The following is a 19,716-nucleotide window of genomic DNA, read 5'->3' on the forward strand; positions in this document are numbered from 1 at the left end:
ATGGTTTGTATCTGTCTAAAGCCCATTAACTGGAAGTCCTTTTTAAATGTTTGAGATGTGTATCTATTTTAATTGGAGGTATAGATTTCCACAATTATTGATGGTTTGCTAATCATAGCAAAGAGCAGCAAATCTTGGAAATAGAATGATATACTACTGTATATTAGGCATTTAACCCACTATGACCCTTATATACTTGATTTAACAGGTTCCTACCTTTATAAAACTCAATGTCTTCATATATCCATTTAGAAAAAGATTCAAGAAAAAGAAGCTTCAGCTTACAAAATGCCCTTATTTTCTATTTACATTTTATAGGATGCAATTAAGGATATTGTAAATTTGTTCTTTGTTATATGAAAGAGAAGTAAAGGGATTCAACAGTAATTTTCAAGTTGTTAACATATTAGTGTGAAATTCTAAACTGTAGTGTTCTGGAAGGAAGAGGAATCAAGGCTTGTGAACCATTGACTTTACTTCACCCTTTCATTGCATCCTATTTCAACACAGCATTACTATGGAAGATAGAAATATCCTAATAGAACAAATAAAGATGACCCATTGTATTAAAATATTGGAATGAAAATCATATTTTGCAAGAAATTTTTACTTTCAGAGTGAATGATTTGGCTCTTGAGACAAATTAAACCATTGTTAGCAGCAAATTGCATTAAATTACCTGGCCTAGAGAACAGAATCCTTATATAGAATTATAGTCAAGCTACTTAGTGTATTCCAGTCCATGACAGACATACCTGAAGACAAAACTAATATGAGTAAAAATTAATAGACCTTAAGAAACACAGAGTTGACCAAAATGCCTTTGAAACTCTAAAGTTCTTTAAACATAGAGATTTTACTTCCCATTATTATCAAATATAATAGAATGGGCAGGATGACTATGGCTAAAGGTTGCTGCAATACAGTCCACCTGAACAATTTGAACAGCAGAAGCTGCCTTAGACCAGAGTTCTTCAAACTGTGTTCCAAGGAACCACAAGATTCTGTAAGAACTTGATGCAGTTGAGTGAAAGGCTAAGGGGAAAACCCAAAGGTGCTTTTTCCAAAAGGCAACTGAAGTTTCTTGGGTTTTTATTTGAAAACATTTTGTTTTTCATCCAAGAAGCTTCTTCAGTTCTTGAAGAAACTTAAAGAAATTGAAGAAGTTTCTTGGATGAGGAGGGAAACCTTTTCAATAAAAAAACTAAGAAAGTCCAGTTGCCTTTTAGAAAAAGCACCTTTGGGACAACCATGACCTGAAAGATTGAGAATTTCCAATAGCGCTAAGGACAAGGGAAAGTACAGTTTCACATAGCCAATTTTTGGTCAGTACAGCTTTTGTCTCTTGATGAGGGTTTCTAGGAATGGTTTTCCTTTAACAGATTCCATGGGCAGAAAAAAAATGAAAACTGCTTTAGGCCACCCTTCCTTTTATATACCTTTGCAAGAAAGGCCTTTACATCAATTGCTCTGAGATCAAAAGCCCATTTCTCCTTTTCACATAGGATTCAAAATGCTTCTTTGCTGAATATGTGACTTTTTAAAATATTAGCTAGTAACAATCGAGGATGATATTCCACTACTTCCCCTCCACTAACAGAATCCATTCCACTGGAGGATTTTTCCCCACAAGCAATGAATCCAACTTTTCCAGTTTGACAAAGAAAAAAAAGATTAAACAAACAGCCACTAATTTATTGCATAATCATATTGATTATATGATTTTGTTTATAGTATAGCAAATCTAAAATTATGACACATGGTACTAATTGCTTCTTTCCAACAGGGAATGATAATCCTTAGATGAACATTAAAATAAAAGCTATATCCTAGTTGTTGTTAACTACGTATTACCATGGAATATATATTTAATTTAATAAATGAATAAGTAAAACACTGTTCCTCTGCACTTTATAACAGAAAAAGAAATATTACAAATTTGTAAGCAAATGACCCTTTATTCTACAGTTTTCCAAAGCAGCATGTGAATTCCCTAAGTAACAAAGGCCATTTACTGCATGGTAAGTATTTTGTGAAAACATGAACAAGGGTTATAATCTTTATTGCCTCTTCCCTAGTTGCAAGCCTGGAAAGGAAATAGGGTTGTCACCAGCCGTGCTGTTCTCAGCTTGAGATAATAAAGAAATGAAATAGGACACAGAAACTTTTGATGTTCCTAGCCAAGTGATCAGAGGGAAAACCTTTGGGGGCCTGGAGGCTAGTTCCTTTCATGAGTTAGCAGTCTCTTGCTAAGTGTCCTCAGAGAAGGAGACTGCAATGTCATGTAACAGGCTAAACAATTCACCATACAGGTGTGACATGAATGTTGTAATACAGAGTTTTAAACATTGATTTTTTGACAATAACCAGATACTTTTATTAAATTGTAGTTTTTTTAAATAAAACTAATGGCCATTATTCTACATTTGAACAAATAATAAACCAACTCTGTTCGGTAGTATGGTACAAATTAATTAACTGCATATTCTAGCATAACATGTCATAAGAACACTATAAATTAGCCCACCAACAGTTATATGTTACTAATGTTGAATGTTTAGCTTGTCAATATTTGGAATTCTTGTTATAGAAGAATAAGACTATGAACTAGAAAAAATGTTAATAGTGCTAATAGCATTACTTATCAGATGATTGAGAGGAAATTAAAATGTTTTTATTACTTCCTCAAGGGTTTGTAGTTTCCTTCTCCAAAGGACCTGCTTTCCTTTTATCCCTGATATAAAAACTAGACCTAAAGTCTGTTTTTCTTTCAAATAGTGATTACATGTGGGCAGTTCTTTTTTTTTTAAAGTAGCTAGTTCTATGTAAATAGTTCTTAGTACCAATACGAAGTCATTGTAATTTTCATTCTTTTTTCCTTGAAATAAAAAAAACACAAATATGAAAAGTATAAGAAAGTTAAAACTGGTTGTGTTTGGACCCTCTGTAAAATTAATAAGTGGCATGATTCCATAATGGAAGCTTAATCTAGGATACACAAACACATATACAATTATGTTTTTCACAGCATTATTCCTAAGCATGTTAATATTATTTAAACCACTGAATAAACAATTATGATATAACTTGTTTGCATTACTTTGGTGCACAGCAATTCTTACATTTATTTACATTCCTTGAGCTGCAACTACTCATCAAGAGCAATTGTGTAGGTTAAAGCTACATAAATGTACATTTTTAAATCTTGCCTCAATAAACTGATTTGTAATAAGCCCAAACTAGAGTTGCCAAAAGGTGAAACTCATTAGCTTTATCACTAGGAGTCCCCTCAAAAAACTATTTCCCTGCAACATTTATGTACTACTGTATCCTTGAAATTAAACTGTTTATTTACAACATTTGAAAAGACTGCCCTGCATTTCTGAAAGTAATAATGGTATCACTAAGAAAAAGAGCTGAAACACTAAGTTGTAATTTAATCAAATAAGAACAAATCTACAGTTTTATTTAGTCACATAAAATCTATCTACACTTGTGAGTCATATATTTGCATCACCTCACACTTAACATCCATTACTAAATTTTCAGCGTCCATTATATTTTCAGGTACTTGTGGCTTATTAAAAATTAAGTCTTGTAGTATTGAAACACATAATTTTCTAACTGACAGATATACAGAGTATGTAGTCACATATACTAACCCAATTTAATCATGGATTTTGAATAAACTGCAAAAGACTGGGTCACATGTTTGCCCCAAACCAGATAAACCACATTATGTTTTAGCTTGATGTATGATCCATTGAGACTGTTAAACTTGAAATGAACAGAAATAAGGCTGTTTCATGAATAAATTAATGGAAGAGATAGAGGATGACATTTAGAAGCCAGCCTTATGCATCTTGTTTCATGGGGAACAAATTATCTGGAAAAGGTAGCAAATAATTTTATGGCAGTTTAAAAGCTAACTCATTTATTAAGGTACAAATGTTTGCAGGTACAGTCCCATTCATCAACTGCACGGAGTAGAATCTTGAAAGATGGAAGTGTGTGTGTGTATACCTATATTCATATAGGTATATATCTATTATGTGCCCAGAATTTGTTGGAGTTCTTTGATGATGTACCATCATATCAACTCTTAGTAACCATATATAGATTTTCACCATGGGGATCTGTCCCCAATATGGTCTTTCAGGCTTTTCCATGGTGCTCCCATTGTCACTGTGAGTGAGTTCATTGTTCCTTTGGCTGCTGGTCATTCTTGCTAATTTTTTCCAGCATTAGAGCCTTCTCCACAGACCTGGGTTTTTGCTTAATGTATCCAAAACAAGAACCTAGTCCCTTGTATCTGCAGGCAGCACCCCCCCCCCCCTTGACTCTCCAGGAATTCTCAGAATCTTCTCCAACACCAAAGTTCAAAAGCGTCAATACTCTTTCTATCCTTCAAATCTCTGTAAATCAAGCAATAATTAAATGGGGTGGTGGGACGTTACAGCTGCTAGAAATAGTAAGATTAGGGCGAAATGAACAAAAGAAAATATAGACCAAGATTAAATATACTAAAATAACTCTTAAGTAAAACTATCGGATTGAAACATTTAGTTACCTAGTATTAACTAAGGTGAAGCATCTACCATTATTTTCTGGGGTGTCTAGGTAGGACATCCCGGAGAACCTTTCTTTTGAAATAATAATTGAAGAAAAAAAAACCCGTCGCATCGGCTCTCCCATTTTAAGAGCCCACCAAATCCAGTCAGTAGAGGTCGCCCGCCAACCGGACAGGTAATCGGAGAGGCGAGGAGAACTAAGTCGGGGCTGGTGGTCGGCAATTAGGTTCCGGCCTGCCTTTTGCCGGAGCGGGATCCTCCTGCCCGGAAGCTCCACCTTGTCCCGGGTGTGCGAGGCGAGGGGTGGGGCGGGGCTGGCTTTGGTGGCTGGGCTGGCCTGGGCTAAGAGGTTTCTGGAGCTTTTTCTGAACAGCATGGAGTGAAAATTGGTGCCAAGGCCGGAGTTGGCCGGGCGCAACCGAAAAGCAAACCGGTGCAGCGTTGACCGCGGAGATGGCGAGGGGAGTCCTCCTGCTGCTGCTTCTTGGTGAGTGCTAGAACGAAAAAGAAAAAAAGACCCATAACCCTGACTCCTCGCCGCTTGTTCTTGTGCGCGCCCGCCCTCCCGCCGGTCTGCCTCGCGAATCGGGCGTCCCGCGCGGGGGTTCTTTCCCTTCTAGTTTGCTTGCGCTGGAGAGAACGGGGGGAGCCCCCATTTTATGCCTCCGTCCGGAGGCGGCCTGGGGGAGCGAGGAATGTTTGGGAGAGAGCGGGGAAAAAAAAAAAGTCGGTCCTCGCCCTGCTTCTTGAGCCGGCGTGGATGCGCTTTCTTCGAGGCGCTGAAAGGCGCTCGTGGACCCCCAGTCCGGCGTGGCGCGAGGGAGCTTGTGTGGCTGTTTGGGGCTGTGTTAGAAAGTAGCAGCTCTGCTGCTGGGGGAGGAGTGTGTGTGTGTGTGTGTGTGTGTGTTAAAAAAACGCCTCAGCACGATTACGACTAACCACCCCCTTTCAAGGGGTTCCTTTGTGTCCGCGGGAGATGTTGGAGGGAGCTGGGAAGTGGATGCCGAGAGTCGGTGTCTCTTTCCCGCTCTCTCTCCCCGCAGCCATTTGGTGCCAAGACCCAATCAAGCCCCTCGGCGTCCGTAAGGGGATTTCTTTCCATCGATTGCCTCCGCTGCCACAACAGCGTCTCCCCTTTCTCCTCCCCTGTTTCATTAGACCAGGCCCAGCAATTGCTCGGTGCCATTCAGACTGAACAGCGGGATCTTTCTCAAGCTGGCAGGCAACATTTCTTCTGGCTCACTAACGTGCTGGTTTGAAACTGCTCCAAGGAGGGCGAGAAAGGAGTGACTGGAGGAATAGATTGGGGGGGGCGGGAAATGCATCCAAGTGCCTTTATTTGCTCCATCGGCGTCTTCAGAGAAATTTTAAAATTCCATTCTTGATTCCGATAATGAATCTCTCAGCTGCCGTGATTCTGAATGGTCCTGAGAAATAACTGCAAGATTAAATAAAGCAGTAGTCATTACTGGACAATCCTACATGTGCTCTTTCATATTGAGTTTTCTAAACAATATTGATTTTTTTTACTAAGAAAATTTTCCTTAGTAAGAGTTGTCAGGATTCTGAACTTTTGCCTAAGTTTTCTGAACCACTGCCATTAACAAAATAAAAGTAAGCTTCTAAAGCAGTTGTGACAACTTTCAATCTAATTTAAACCTTAATGATAGGTGCTGAGTTTCAGACTATATCCTGGAATGTAAATTAACATAGTTCCATATATGGTGGAATCAGACTATCCTGGCTGAGAAATTTGGCTAATGTTGTTTAAACCCATGGAGAGGTTTAAAGTCACCTTTCCTGTCATAACTCCCATTGATTAATTAGAAGTGCCAAAATGTTTGTTAAATTATATTGGGTTAGCCATACATACATACATACATACATGAAGAAATTATTGGCAGATTTGTGATCTAGTTTTGATAGAAGATTGTGAATTTGAATATGAGTGAAATCTCTGAATATGTTATTCACATAGACATGGTGTATCATGCCAGATTAGTAGCTGGCATGTTATATATCTGAATTGCCTTTGCTCTATGCAATTTCTTGATATTAAGAATCCAAGGAAGGCCTCGCAGCAGTTTTGATCTTAGACATGATAATCTTAACTGAGAGTTGCTTCACATGTTAGAGAATATCATGAATATCACTCTAAAATCCTAATAATCACTAATGTATTTTTGAAATTAATTAGATGTTAGCTGATTTTTTAAAAATAAATTTATCAATTCAATGCAAGGAAGCAGAATTTGCTTTTCTCACAAATATCAATTACAGATTAAACCCAAGATTTAAATATTTGTTTAATTTCAGAAGCAAATAAAAAAGTATACATTAGTAAACAAAATAAATAATTTGTATTCACATCAATAATTTAAAACCAACACCGGAAAATTTAAGATTATAAAAATGTTCTGGGTCAGGATGTTCAATGAGGTAGTAGTTTGACTTGGGCACAGCATGGAGTGAGAAGCTGGCTGTTATAGTTTGTAATGATTTATCATTTTATGGTTTACAACATTTGGTCCTAACTGTAGTTAATTCCATACACCATACTTGAACAAATATGAAAACTCAAGTCAGAGTTTTCCAGAACATGGGTCTGAACTATTTCCCTCAAAATGCCTTTCTTTTCAATTCACAAAACAGTTCTATTTGCTTTCAGATGTATTTATTTATTCATTTATTAAGGCAAATTCTTCCTGAATGCCAAATCACCCACTGATGAAAAATCTTAAAAGTTTAAATATAACACATGACAAAAATCTTCACAGAAAAATATCAATATTTCTTTAAATTTCACAATTTCTTCCACTGTATCTAATGAGTATATATTTCATATTGAAATCAGTTATATTATAACATAACACTTGAAGAGAATATTAAACATTAAATACAACTGCTATTTTGCACTATTATTTCAAATTAAAAATAATCTTGATTACTAGAATTCAACATTTTGACAAGTATACCAACAGTGCAAGTTTTTAACAGAAATTGCACATTTATTATGAAATTTTATTGCTCCTTGGAGGATAAAACATTAACAATATTAAGAGTTTGTTTGCCTTATTTTGCACATTAAATTACTGTACCAGAGAAGTTCTGGATTTAGAAATATTCTTTATCCCTTCAGAAATTATTATTATTTATTTTACAGTGTCTCAGTTTAGAACTGCAACTTTTATAACATTATGTTTCTTCCTTGCCTGTCATATCTAGTACTCAATTTCCTTTGGAATATTATTCCAAATACATTGCTAAACTGCAGGGAATCATAAACTGTTATGATTACACCAACCCACTTCTTAATTCAGAGAATTAGATGAAGTTCAGTATCCTCTTGCAGCTGTTTTGATTGAGGAAATATATTGCACTTTAAAAAAATGTTCTCTCTATATGAAACATGTTTGATAAAAGTTATGTGACTATCAAGTGAGCAATACAAATATTTGATTTCAGATTATTTAAGAAAACTATTTTAAAATATGACGAAGATAGATAATAGACAACAGTGTATGTTAAAAGAATAATGTTTAATTTGTGCAGAAAACATTAAAACAGATTGGAATCAGAAGGTTTGTGAAACTTTGTCCTATTGTGTCATAGACCACAGTGGAAACTAAATAAAATCCAGGGATCTGGTGGATTAAACTGCTGACTTTATTGAGTAGAGGAGATCATCTACAGCATGTCTGAAACTAATTAAATGCATGTGGCCTATGGAACAAGTCTCCCTGAAGAGTGATTTTCATCCATCAAGCATGCAGAACATTTGTATAGGAAAGTGCTAATTAGTGTCTCCATGCTTTAGGTCTTAGTATTTATATTTCCAGCAAATACCGATAATGCACCATGGAGCTGAACACATGACATTTCTTAAGTACTTAAATATCAAGCTGTTCCTCAAAAGAGATGCCAAGGGCAAGTAAGTACAAGAATAACCCATGAAAGAAGGCAAGAAATGCATGAAAATGAACCTGGTATGATTAGTTTAAATTATAGGGCAACAATGTGGGCATGCTGGATGGAATGGCAGAAACCTTTGAAGTAAGGTAGCTGTTAAATTGTGAAAGCAGCCTTTGTGCTACCTCTTCACTGGATGCAATATCTGTAGCATGGTGTAGGCAAACCTCAATCCTAATGTGCCTAGTCTGTTTGGCATATTGCACTTTGTTCTGCAACATTGTTATAATAAATGTATATTTATTTAATAAGAAATAAATTCAAAGACACAGCTTACTGGAGGTCTTTTAGACTGAATGGAATGAATGAATGGTCAACTCTGTGTCAATTGTATTGGAGATTTGGCCTTCATTTTGATTATAGTGTAGATTTTTACTAAAATACAAGTAAATAAAATTAGGAAATAGGTCTTTACTTTTAAACAATCTATGCTTATATCTACTTTATATGCTGTGATAGAGCTGTTTATAATTTTCTATAACTATAAAGTCTATAATTTCGACAACAATAATAGACACTGAAGTTGAATTCAGGAAGGAATCTTGACAATAGCTGATAAGACAATATTGATGAAGTTAAAAGTTCATGTACTTTTCAACATAATTATAATTAAACATGACACTATATGTTATTATATGAAAGTATTGATATCAATGTGTTTTGAATTAGTTATCTAATGAAGAAGGAGCTATACTAATTGCTAAAGAAGTCCTATGAAGTTTTGAACAAAGACTGACTATATTATATGTTGAGGAAAGCCTAATCCTCTCCTCTTTTACAAAAAAAAAGGTTGGTTGCACAATCTGCCAGATATTTAGGCTGGATTTGGCCTTTTGTCCACCTATCCTTCCCAAGGAGCTGGAATAGGCAGGTGTTGTTTGAGGTATTAAAGGTATTATTACAGGATATAAGCTGTTCCAAGTAAAACTGCCTTTTGCAACTGACTGATAGTAATTTTGTCAATGCTGGTGCTGTTCATGGGAAGCTCCAGATATTTTGGAATTGCACACAAAATGTTTGTTATTATAGTCTTTGTTTCTTTTGCTGTGGTCATCCTACTTCTATTTGCAGGTCTTCATATTTTGTAATTTTCTGCAGTTCTTTCTTTTATTCTACTCTTTTCAGGTATTGCAATGTTGCAATCCATACTATTTTGTCTTTCAACAATTGCCAAGTCTGGGCTGTTGTTTGGCAGATGCTTCTGTGTTTATCCTAGAGCAGGGATATCAAACTCACTTTGTCATGGTGGCATCATGTGACATATTGGGACTTTCCCTCTTTGCTAAACTGGGCGTGGCCAGCAGGTGATCCATCTGGCCCATGGGTTTGACAACCCTGTCCTAGAGCAATTTAGCTTCTTCATTTCCTATTATCTATTTTGTGGTCCTATCAGTTTTTGCTTTCAGTAAAATAGTATTTCTTTCAGGTATCTTACCTTACAATTTATGATGAGGATGATTTTATTTTATGATTATGATCATGATTTATCACTTGTTACTTATATGGATACTGAGATCTCATGCACTGGAGAGTGTCCAATCTCACTTGGCCAATAAAGAATTCTATTCCAGTGCATCTTTGTTGCTACTTTCTCATGTCCTTGTTGTAATCAGTTTGTATGATCTTTTTGTAGCATCTAACTAGGTAATCTACTTTTTCTTCAACTTTGTTGCAGAGGCATTTGCTACCAGTTGTCTCCTTCTCAATTCTGGCTTTTATATGCGTTTGTTCTTAAGGCTTGGTCTTGTGTAGCCAAAATTGGCCCCTCTATCTCTTTAATTTTTCTGCTCTTAGCCATTGCCAGGTCTTGTTGCCATCTACTCTGCTTGCTAATTTGTGTGTGTGTGTAATGTTGATGTCTCTTTTCTATTCTTCATTGGGTCTTTTTGTAAGCCTGATGGTCTCTCCGGTATTCAGTATTTCTTCATGGTGTACTAACTTCAATGCATCTTCTTCACTGTCCTTCAGATATTCTTCCAATACTCTTTTTTCTATCCTTCAACTGTCTGCTGTATTTGCAACATTCCAAGCTCCCTGGGTTTGGCTTGCTGGAGAAAAAAGTGTAATGTCATAAAAGATATTCTTCTCTTCTTTAAATAAATAGTGTTTATTGGTTTACTTGTAAATTATTTAGGCAACATTTAGTGTTCTTTCTCTGACTCATCTATAAACCATACATAGCCAAATTTGTATCTTTGCTTTCAGTGGATCAAAAGAAAAACATTGTATATTGATTCTTATTTTTTAGGACTTATCAAAACAATGCTTAAATTAGTTTGATGTGCTTTCAGTCAAAAAGAAGTTGCAGTATAAAACCAAAAGTAAAAGCTGTTCTTTTTTTTTTCATTCTGTGGTATCTTAGATTCTACAATGCATAGTTCCCAGTCTAAAATCAGTTTTGTCATGTATTGTAAATTGCACAATAATTTTCCATTAAAGTTCTTACTACTGAATGACAATATTGTGAACAAATTTTATTTTTTCTTAAGGGAGAAAAAAGTTATTCCCATTAAATTTCTCTCTATGCTAAATCTTAGGGACTCCCTTGTTATTGTTTTCAGTTCCATGCACTCCACAATGTTGTGGCTTAAACGATCAAAGTATTCTTGGCTTTGAAAACTAGCATTTCTTCTAAGTTAAAGGAACAACAACAGAGAGATAAGTTCCACAATAAATATTTAGTTTTTTTAAAAAACACATACATCTTCAGACAGAATTGTTTCCTTTTAGGACATACTGTAAATACAGAAGCGTCTCCCAAATTCAATGGAGAACAACATTTTTATGAATTACAAAACAAAAATCTATGTAGAGATATGTTTTCACTGAAGATTATTCTTTTGCTTAAGGCTTTGAGTAAGAACTATGACTTTGTATAATTAACTTTTGAGGTTTTTTTTAAATCCCACAATTCTAAGAAGGTACAAACTGATATTTCTCTAAAAACGTTCTTATATTATATTTTCCTTGAGTATAAAAATACAGTGTGGTTGACATATTAGGGAATTCTCAAAGATCTGGTTTATACTTAATAATAAGCTATAGTGGAAAGAATCACACATGCTAGAGGAAACCCAAATATTAGAGCTATACATATTAGACATTTAAATTTGGAGGCAAATATGTGCTTTGAATCACATATGGATAACAGAGCACCCAACTGCAGTTTATTAAAATAGTTGTATCTTTTCTTTGAACAATCCAGCTGGCTGCTAAAGCTATATGGAACTGAAAATAAAATAAAAGTTCGTTTATGGAACTGCACACAAGTATCTTATCCTTGTATGTAATTGTATTCCATCAACCCCGTTTTTGATATGAGCCTGAATTGCTACATTGTCCAAGTATTAGAATGTTGTTATAATGTTAGAATTTTGATTATAATAGTAAAATCTAACACAAAGTAAGCTTAAAGAAACAAAAATAAATAGAAAGAAGTAAACATAAAAATAAGGATATATCAAAGAGAAAAATGTAAACAAATTTAGTAATTCTTCATTCTATCTTATCTCTTCAGTCAACATTATATCTCTTATCTGTAAACAAATTCATAAAACATCATCTTTTCATATTAATGGAAAATTCATAAAGGGTAGCTAGAAGTAACAACACATCTAGCTTTCAGTTTGATTTAATTAAACTTCCTTCTTTTAACTTATAACAGTCTTCATTTTTAGTTGATTCAAGTAGTTGATTCTCATAGGATTTGATGTGTCTTCATTTCTTCTTTGTCCCATCACATACTCCTTCAAGGTTTTCCCAAACCTCTTTTATAAATCCAATAGGAAAAAATTATCCAGTCATTCTCTTGATTTGTCATCTCTATGTATTCCCCTATAAATATTAAAACCTCAGCCAGGTTCTTTTGTGCATCCAGTGAAACATTTTCTAAATCATCATGTTGGCTTGCCAGTTTTACATCAATTTCAATACCATCTCTAACTTGTCAAATAAAATTTATTCCACATTTGACATTTCTTTAATAGTATCTTTTAGATATAGTCTATTCATAGATATCAACATTACTGACATTGGCCACTATTTTCCCAATTCATTCTACTAAAATTTCCTTCAATATTTTTACTGCTGGAACAGTTTGTGTCATCTTACAGGCCTTTTTATCTTTCCTCTACCTAAAATCTTTGGTCTCTTTTTTCAGTGCCATTGTAACTTCAAACAGTCACTAAACAAGTTGTCTAAGTTGAGGACTAATGGGAACAGAATACTGACATGTTGGACACTAACATGTTACATGAATACTAACTATTCTTCAGATAATTCACATTATTTATTAAATTCAATTGCCACAAGGTGACTCTGGGCGGCTTGCACTATTAAAAGAATAAAACATTATAAAGAGTTTTGCATCCTAGCATGTTGAATTGGGGCTGGAAATGAGCCAGCTAAATTCATATAGGATTTTAAAAATTCCATTTAATATTTTTGCTGCAGTATTTTGTATTAACTAAAATTTGCAGACTGATTTTAACAACCTACGATACATGCCTATAACAGATTTCAGGTTCCCATAGAAGAGAATACTTGAAGCTCAGGGTTGAACTGGGGAGCCCTAGATATCTATTTGTTTTCTTGCCAATGTTTCATTACCAATCTAGAAGGTAATGTCATCAGTGCCAGTTTCTCTATAACTATTTCTCAGCTGGTTGTGAAGCACATAAGTGATGATCACATGATTGTAGGACACTGCAGTGGTTGTAAATGCTCATCCATTTCAAAATACCCAAATCTCAAAATACCCAAATCTTAGTCACATGACCACAAGGATGTGTGACAGTTATAAGTATAAGGATCAATCATAAACTTTTCAGAACTACTTATATTTCTTTGGGATATTTTTCAATTTCAATAGTCTACCCAACAATGCTAAAATTTTCTCTTGGGTAATATAAAGAAAGTAGCAAAATTAAATTAATATTGAAAAGGGGATAAATACTAGATAAATTAAGATGAATTTATAAATGATTAATGGAATGATATAATTTGATAAAACTTGCAAATATGACGAATATAAGGAATATGAGTAATGAATATAGAGATTGATTAAGAATATAGAGATTGTTATAAAGTAATGTATGAGAATATAAAATGGAAAATTGGTAATAGGTAATGATACGAAATTAGATAACAATGTTGAATATGTAATTATGGTCACGTTTGTTCTAGAATGTAAAAACTTGAAATCAAACTGTTCACCCAAAAGATGTATTTAAAGAAAAAAAAAATAAAGTATTGAAAAAAAAAATTCTGCTAGTCTTCCATCTGGTCACTATGTGGCTCTTGGGTTTCAGGTAGTCCTTAACTTACAACCATGATTGAGTCCAAATTTTGTTGTTGTTAAGTGAAACATTTGTTAAGTGAGTTTTGCTCCATTTTACGACCATTCTTAACTGTTGTTAAGTGAATCACTGCAGTTGGTAAGTTACTAACCCGGTTCTTAAGTGAATCTGGCTTCCCCATTGACTTTGCTTGTCAGAAGGTCACAAAAGGAGATCACATGACCCCAGGACAGGCAACTGTCATATCAGTTGCCAAGCATCTAAATTTTGATCACATGATTATTAGGATGCTACGAGGGCTGTAACTAAAAAACAGGCATAAATCACTTTTTTCAGTGCCATTGTAACTGAATGGTGACTAAATGAACTGTTGTAGGTCAAGGACTACCTGTATTTTGTTTAATCCAGGGGTGTCCAACCTTTCACCTTCCCTGGGCCACATTAGAAGATGAAAATTTGGTTTGGGCCGCACATAAAATAAAATAACAGTAACAATACCTGATCATCCAAAAAACCCATAGAAAACATAGTTAACATATTAAATTTATTTGGAAATGAAGTTAGTGAGATGTTTTTATTATTAATTATTTATTAAAAATTATTTGTTTTTTTATCACGGTTTTTTTATCATGGTTTATTTTCCGGCCAAATTTTGCGGGGGGGGGAGAAAGCTCGCCCGCCTTGCGCCTACCTCTCCTCCTGCAAATGGCCCGGCTGGATGAGGCAGGACTGGAAGGCAGAAGCAGCAGCAGCAGCGGGGGCAGAAGCAGTGGCGGGGGCAGTGGCGGCGGGGGCAGAAGCAGCAGTGGTGGCGGGGGCAGAAGTGGAGGTGGCGGGGGCAGAAGCGGCAGCGATGGCAGGGGCAGAAGTGGCAGCGGGGGCAGAAGCGGCGGCGATGGCGGTGGTGGCAACAGCAGGAGGTGGCGCTCTGACGGCGCCTGCTTTTTCTGTTGCTGCTTGGCCTGACGCTCCCGTCGCCCTGCCTCGCGCCTGCTTCTCCTCCTCCTCCTCACTGGCTCTGGCACAAAGGTTGGGGTGGGCACTGGGCCGCATTACAAGGTGACCTGAGCCGCATGCGGCCCTTGGGCCGCAGGTTGGACAAGCCTGGTTTAATCAGATGAGATCAGGTTAAGTGCTATTACCTGCCTAATCTCACCACAAAGAAGACACACAATGAGTCTCGGTGGTGCAGTGGTTAGAGAGCTGTACTGCAGGCCACTTCTGCTGACTACCGGCTGCCTGCAATTTGGCAGATCGAATCCCACCAGGCTTGAGGTTGACTCAGCCTTCCATCCTTCCAAGGTGGGTAAAATGAGAACCCAGATTGTTGGGGCAATATGCTGACTCTGTAAAATCTCTTAGAGAGGGGCTGTAAAGCAATATAAAGAGGTATATAAGTCTAAGTGCTATTGCTATAACAGCTTGTAGTTTTATTCAGTCAGATTCAAAAGTCCTCTAACTGCTTTGCAGTGTCTCCCAACTTGCTTAATTTGTGCTAGCTTCATAGGCCCCATAAGGCTGGAGAAGATAAAACAGCAATGTGTTTAACTGCCTGGATTGTTTCTATGTTCTATTCAGTTGACTTTTACAGGAGTCAAGGATTTTTCTCAAATACTTTAAGGTAATTATTTATAATACCCCTCCCTGCTGAAAGGAACAGTCCAGGATAGAACAATAGATGTGTAATCTCTCAGATTACTATCCTCCTGTTGAGTACAGAATATCCAGAGATGGCCAGCTCCATGTGTTGGGCCAGACAGATACAACTTTAGTAAGATTCATGATTAATATGTAACCCTATGTTTGTTGTAATGAATTTACTGCTTTTGTATTTTCTTTGTTGTATGTATTTGTGGACACATCTGCTACCATTTATGTAAATGACTGTTTAGAGGATGCTAGAGAGGAAGGCAGCTGCATATATAAAGAAGAATTGGCCGTAGAATACTACTGTAAGGTCTCGTTTGGAGTATGTCAGTAGCCATCTGCGTACTGTAGAGCTTTGGAGGGATAAAAAGAAGGAAGGTTTATCTGTTTCCTACTACAGCAAAACTCTTTCCTCCTGATTTCCAGTAGTATACCAAGGGTTGATCATATGTTTAGATGTAGTAAAAGGATAATAGAGAACAGAGGCTAAGTGACTGAACATCAAGCCCATATTAACTTTCTTGATGTTGGAACTTTTAAGAACTATACCAGACGGAAAGAAATAATGACATATGATAGATTATTTGCTGCTGTCCTGTTGTCCTGAGTTCCTGTGTTCAGTAGTTTTAATGGACCCTATGCTCATTTAGTTCATGTATTAATAGTTGATAATAGCATTGTATTGTTGCTGTGTTTCACAGATAGGAAATATCAACGTGATAATGACCTTAAAAAGTTGTAATGCATTATTGAAACAGATTTACATTTAAAATATTAATATATTTATTGTCCTGATGTATTTTTACTTTTAGATATTTTTTGTTTGCTGCATTCTCATTTAAAAAGAAAAGCAAACAAGTCAAAACAATAATAGGCATTTACTTAATTAAAAGCTGAGAAGACTTCTACTGGAATTGTTTTTTTCAGTATTCTACTGAAAGGCAAGATAAAGAAAAAAAAAGAAATGGGGAATGAAAGGGAGGGTCAATTTAGTGTAATGAAGTTCTACTTTTAATTACTAGCATGAGCAGACATATTTTAGGAAAGTGATCTGCTTTTACATTGGCGTAAAGAAGAGTTGCTGGGCTTTTCAGTTATTCTTTTAACAGCAGGACCCATTCTATATAAAGTGTATGTGGAAAATGAAGAAATAGCATGCAACACACAGTGGAGAGTTTAGGAGCATGTGAATTTTTTCAGATACACTTTTGTTTATGAAACTGCTTTTTAACTATCTTTTCACAAAGGTGGGGTTTATTTATTTTTAATTAAAGCTATTTCAAGGGTGGAAATTGAAGGAGAGACATTTAGTTACCACTATTTTACTGTGTTCAAGTATTGAATCACACATTAGTTCATTTATGTGCCAATCCACTAATTGATGAATAATTGTTGACAAATAGGAAGTGACTGTAATTCAGGTTTCTCAAGATGGCCACCATATGACTCTTGCCTTTTTATGCTTTCTCATCAGTATGAGTGGATATAGTAATCCTAACTTTGCTTGGCCTCACTTGTTTCTAGTTAGGGTTAGGCTATGCATTTAATAGCACAATGGTAAATAATAGATGCACATCACAGAAGTTTTATGTCTGGTAAATTCAGGCAGTGGGAGAGCAGTAGTATCTTTTAATGGCAATTGAAGAATTCTTTAAGGCAAAGATATGCAGACAGATATCAATAGAAAAGAATATATGTAGTTCTTGGTTGAACAGTGAGGTCCTTGTGCTCTCTGAGCTTGGTTGTTTGCTTGTAGACATTAGTATATAATTAATATAACATTAGTGTTAATGAATGTGAAGTTTGCACCCTGTTTATATACAGTAGCTTGCCCCGCCAGTGTTGGTTGAGGTTGCCATTTTCTCCTTGGCTTGATTAAGGCATAGTTTTCTGCTTGATTGTTTTTCTGATGTTAATCCCTGCTTATTTGTATTTTAGTTGCTGGAGAACACTTGTTCTGGTCTTGTTTCCTTCTAGGCTTTTTTTTTTTTTAATTATTAGAGCACTTTCATCTTTCTGTCTGTCTCTTTCTCACACACACATACACCCCACATCCATACCAATTTAAAAGTATTGGGTCACAAAATTTCACTTGAAGCTACTTAAATGCATTCTTATGTTAGTTGGCCAGTTTTTCTTATTTAGAAATTTCAGTTGTTAAAGTTCAGCCCTTCCACCCCCCCTGCCTCCCCCAATATTGCTAAACTCATTAAAATATTCAAGGTAAGAAAACAGTAGTTTGTTTTTCTTTTAAAAAGATGCTACTTCTTAATCTAGTAATTCTCCCTCATATTTTTCTTATAACTGATTAGTTACCAACTTTTCTCTCTAACATCTGCTTTAAATATTTAAATTGGTGTAGGTGTTGGGTGTATATACCAGTGATGGGATTCAAAATTTTTTACTACCGGTTCTGTGGGCGTGGCAGAGGAAGGATATTGTAAAATCTCCGGTCAGAGGTGGTATTTGCCAGTTCTCTGAAAGATTCAAAATTTCCGCTACTGGTTCTCCAGAACTGGTCAGAACCTACTGAATACCACCACTGGTATGTACCTATGTATATAATGTCTGAGCATATTACTTGCCATGTCAAGTTTAAATGTTTTTGATTTCTAGCTCTTCTGAAGACTGATATTTTTGTATGATGCCTCATTACTAATTTGAAGAATAAAGTGAGGACTGCTATCTCATATAAGATCCATTTTTATTTTATATTCCACTCTTCTGTGGGAAATGAAAATTGTAAATTAAGTATGTTTCTTTTTAAAGAAAACTACATTTGCTAATGTATGGCTATCATTTGTAGATAGATTTGAGGACGCAGATTGTTGGGGGCAATATGCTGACTGTAAACTGCTTCGAGAGGGCTGTAAAGCACTGTGAAGCGGTATATAAGTCTTAAGTGCAATTGCTATTCATTTTATTCCAAGCAATTTTTGAATCTATGGAAAATAATTATTAAACATGTATGCCACTCAACTCTTAGCAACTCTTTGTGTGCCACAACAAAAAAAATATTACAGTAAAATCAATAAAGCATAAAAGTTGGCAAGCACAATGAAATGAGGAGTCTCGCTCTCTCTTGCCATAGGTCTGGGTGAAAAGCCAAGACGTCTGAATAACAACCGAGTGGGGCTGTGTGGGGCTGTCGGGGGCTGGAATGGTAACCTTGTTCCAGAGAGCAGGCATCCCAACAGAGAAGGCTTGGTTCAGAGGTCGTACAAGAGGGCATTGTTTGATGCAAGAAACCCAGAGTGCGCCAACCTTCCAGGATCAAATTGGCCTGGCTGATGTTATGGGAGACAAGTATTCCCTCATGCCATGTAGGGCTTTAACAACCAGCACCCTGAACCACACATATTCATTAATCAGACCAATTAGTGTTTGGTTGTGTATTAATTTGAAGAATTTTTAACCATACTTATAATGATAGATTTCAATTTTTATGTTTTTAGAGGGGATAGTTATGGAAATCTTCTCACTCTCATGTTAAATAGAACCAATCACTTATGCTAATACTGCAAAGTGGCACAAATGTTAGTGCTAATTGTCCTTGCTTTCAGCTAAAAACCAGAACTATGCTATACTTGAAGAGATTGATGTTTTGTATCCCAATTTCTCATAGCTCACTCATGCTTTTTTCTTTCCTTTGTAGCCCTTACTTTCATCACATGTAGTACTCCCACCTCTCGCAGTATTTGAGTGGTTTTTGAATGTCTGCCCAATATTAACATAGGACCGTTAATTTATTAAAGAAATCTTAAAAATATGAGCTAAATTGTATCACATTATTGGATCAGACTATTGAAATATTTACATAGACATGGTCTGATTTACAGATGCATATGAATCCTCTATTGGTTATTAGGCTATTAAAAATTCAAGTAATTTTGGAACACAGGGCAGAGTTGGCACTCATGTGAAGGCTATACTATCTAAGGTCCCAGAGGTTGATTTGAGGATTCCAGAAATTCCTGTTGATTTGGGAAAGTTAGAAACACCCACTAGAGGTGTGCATGCAACCAGGCAGAAATGCTGGAACGGCAGAACCCATTTTCTGAAAATTTGATTTTGGGGTCCTATTTGGGGGGGTCTTAGGGAAACCCTAACCCTAACCCATAGTATAATGCACCGTTATATGTGCATTTTATGGCCACATAGCAAATGAAGACTTTAGTATACAAAATTCACAATTTTGATCAAAACAGAAAAAGCTTCAGTATTTCCAGCTG

At 35.8% G+C, this 19,716-nt stretch overlaps 1 protein-coding gene across 1 annotated transcript in view; it reads left to right on the forward strand.

Annotated features, from left to right (window-relative positions):
* The first annotated feature begins 4,875 nt into the window (after positions 1-4,875).
* The window catches only part of PTK7 (protein tyrosine kinase 7 (inactive)), an 87,171-nt gene continuing 72,330 nt past the window's right edge, over positions 4,876-19,716 (forward strand). Inside the window, exon 1 of the mRNA XM_026695877.2 lies at positions 4,876-5,058. Within this exon, the coding sequence (XP_026551662.1) occupies positions 5,025-5,058 (34 nt within the window). The 5' untranslated portion in view covers positions 4,876-5,024. The remainder of the gene's footprint in view (positions 5,059-19,716) is intronic.

This window comes from Pseudonaja textilis, chromosome 1 (genome assembly GCF_049901715.1).
Source record: "Pseudonaja textilis isolate UNSWEBS1 chromosome 1, rPseTex1.2, whole genome shotgun sequence".
Lineage (NCBI taxonomy): Eukaryota > Metazoa > Chordata > Lepidosauria > Squamata > Elapidae > Pseudonaja > Pseudonaja textilis.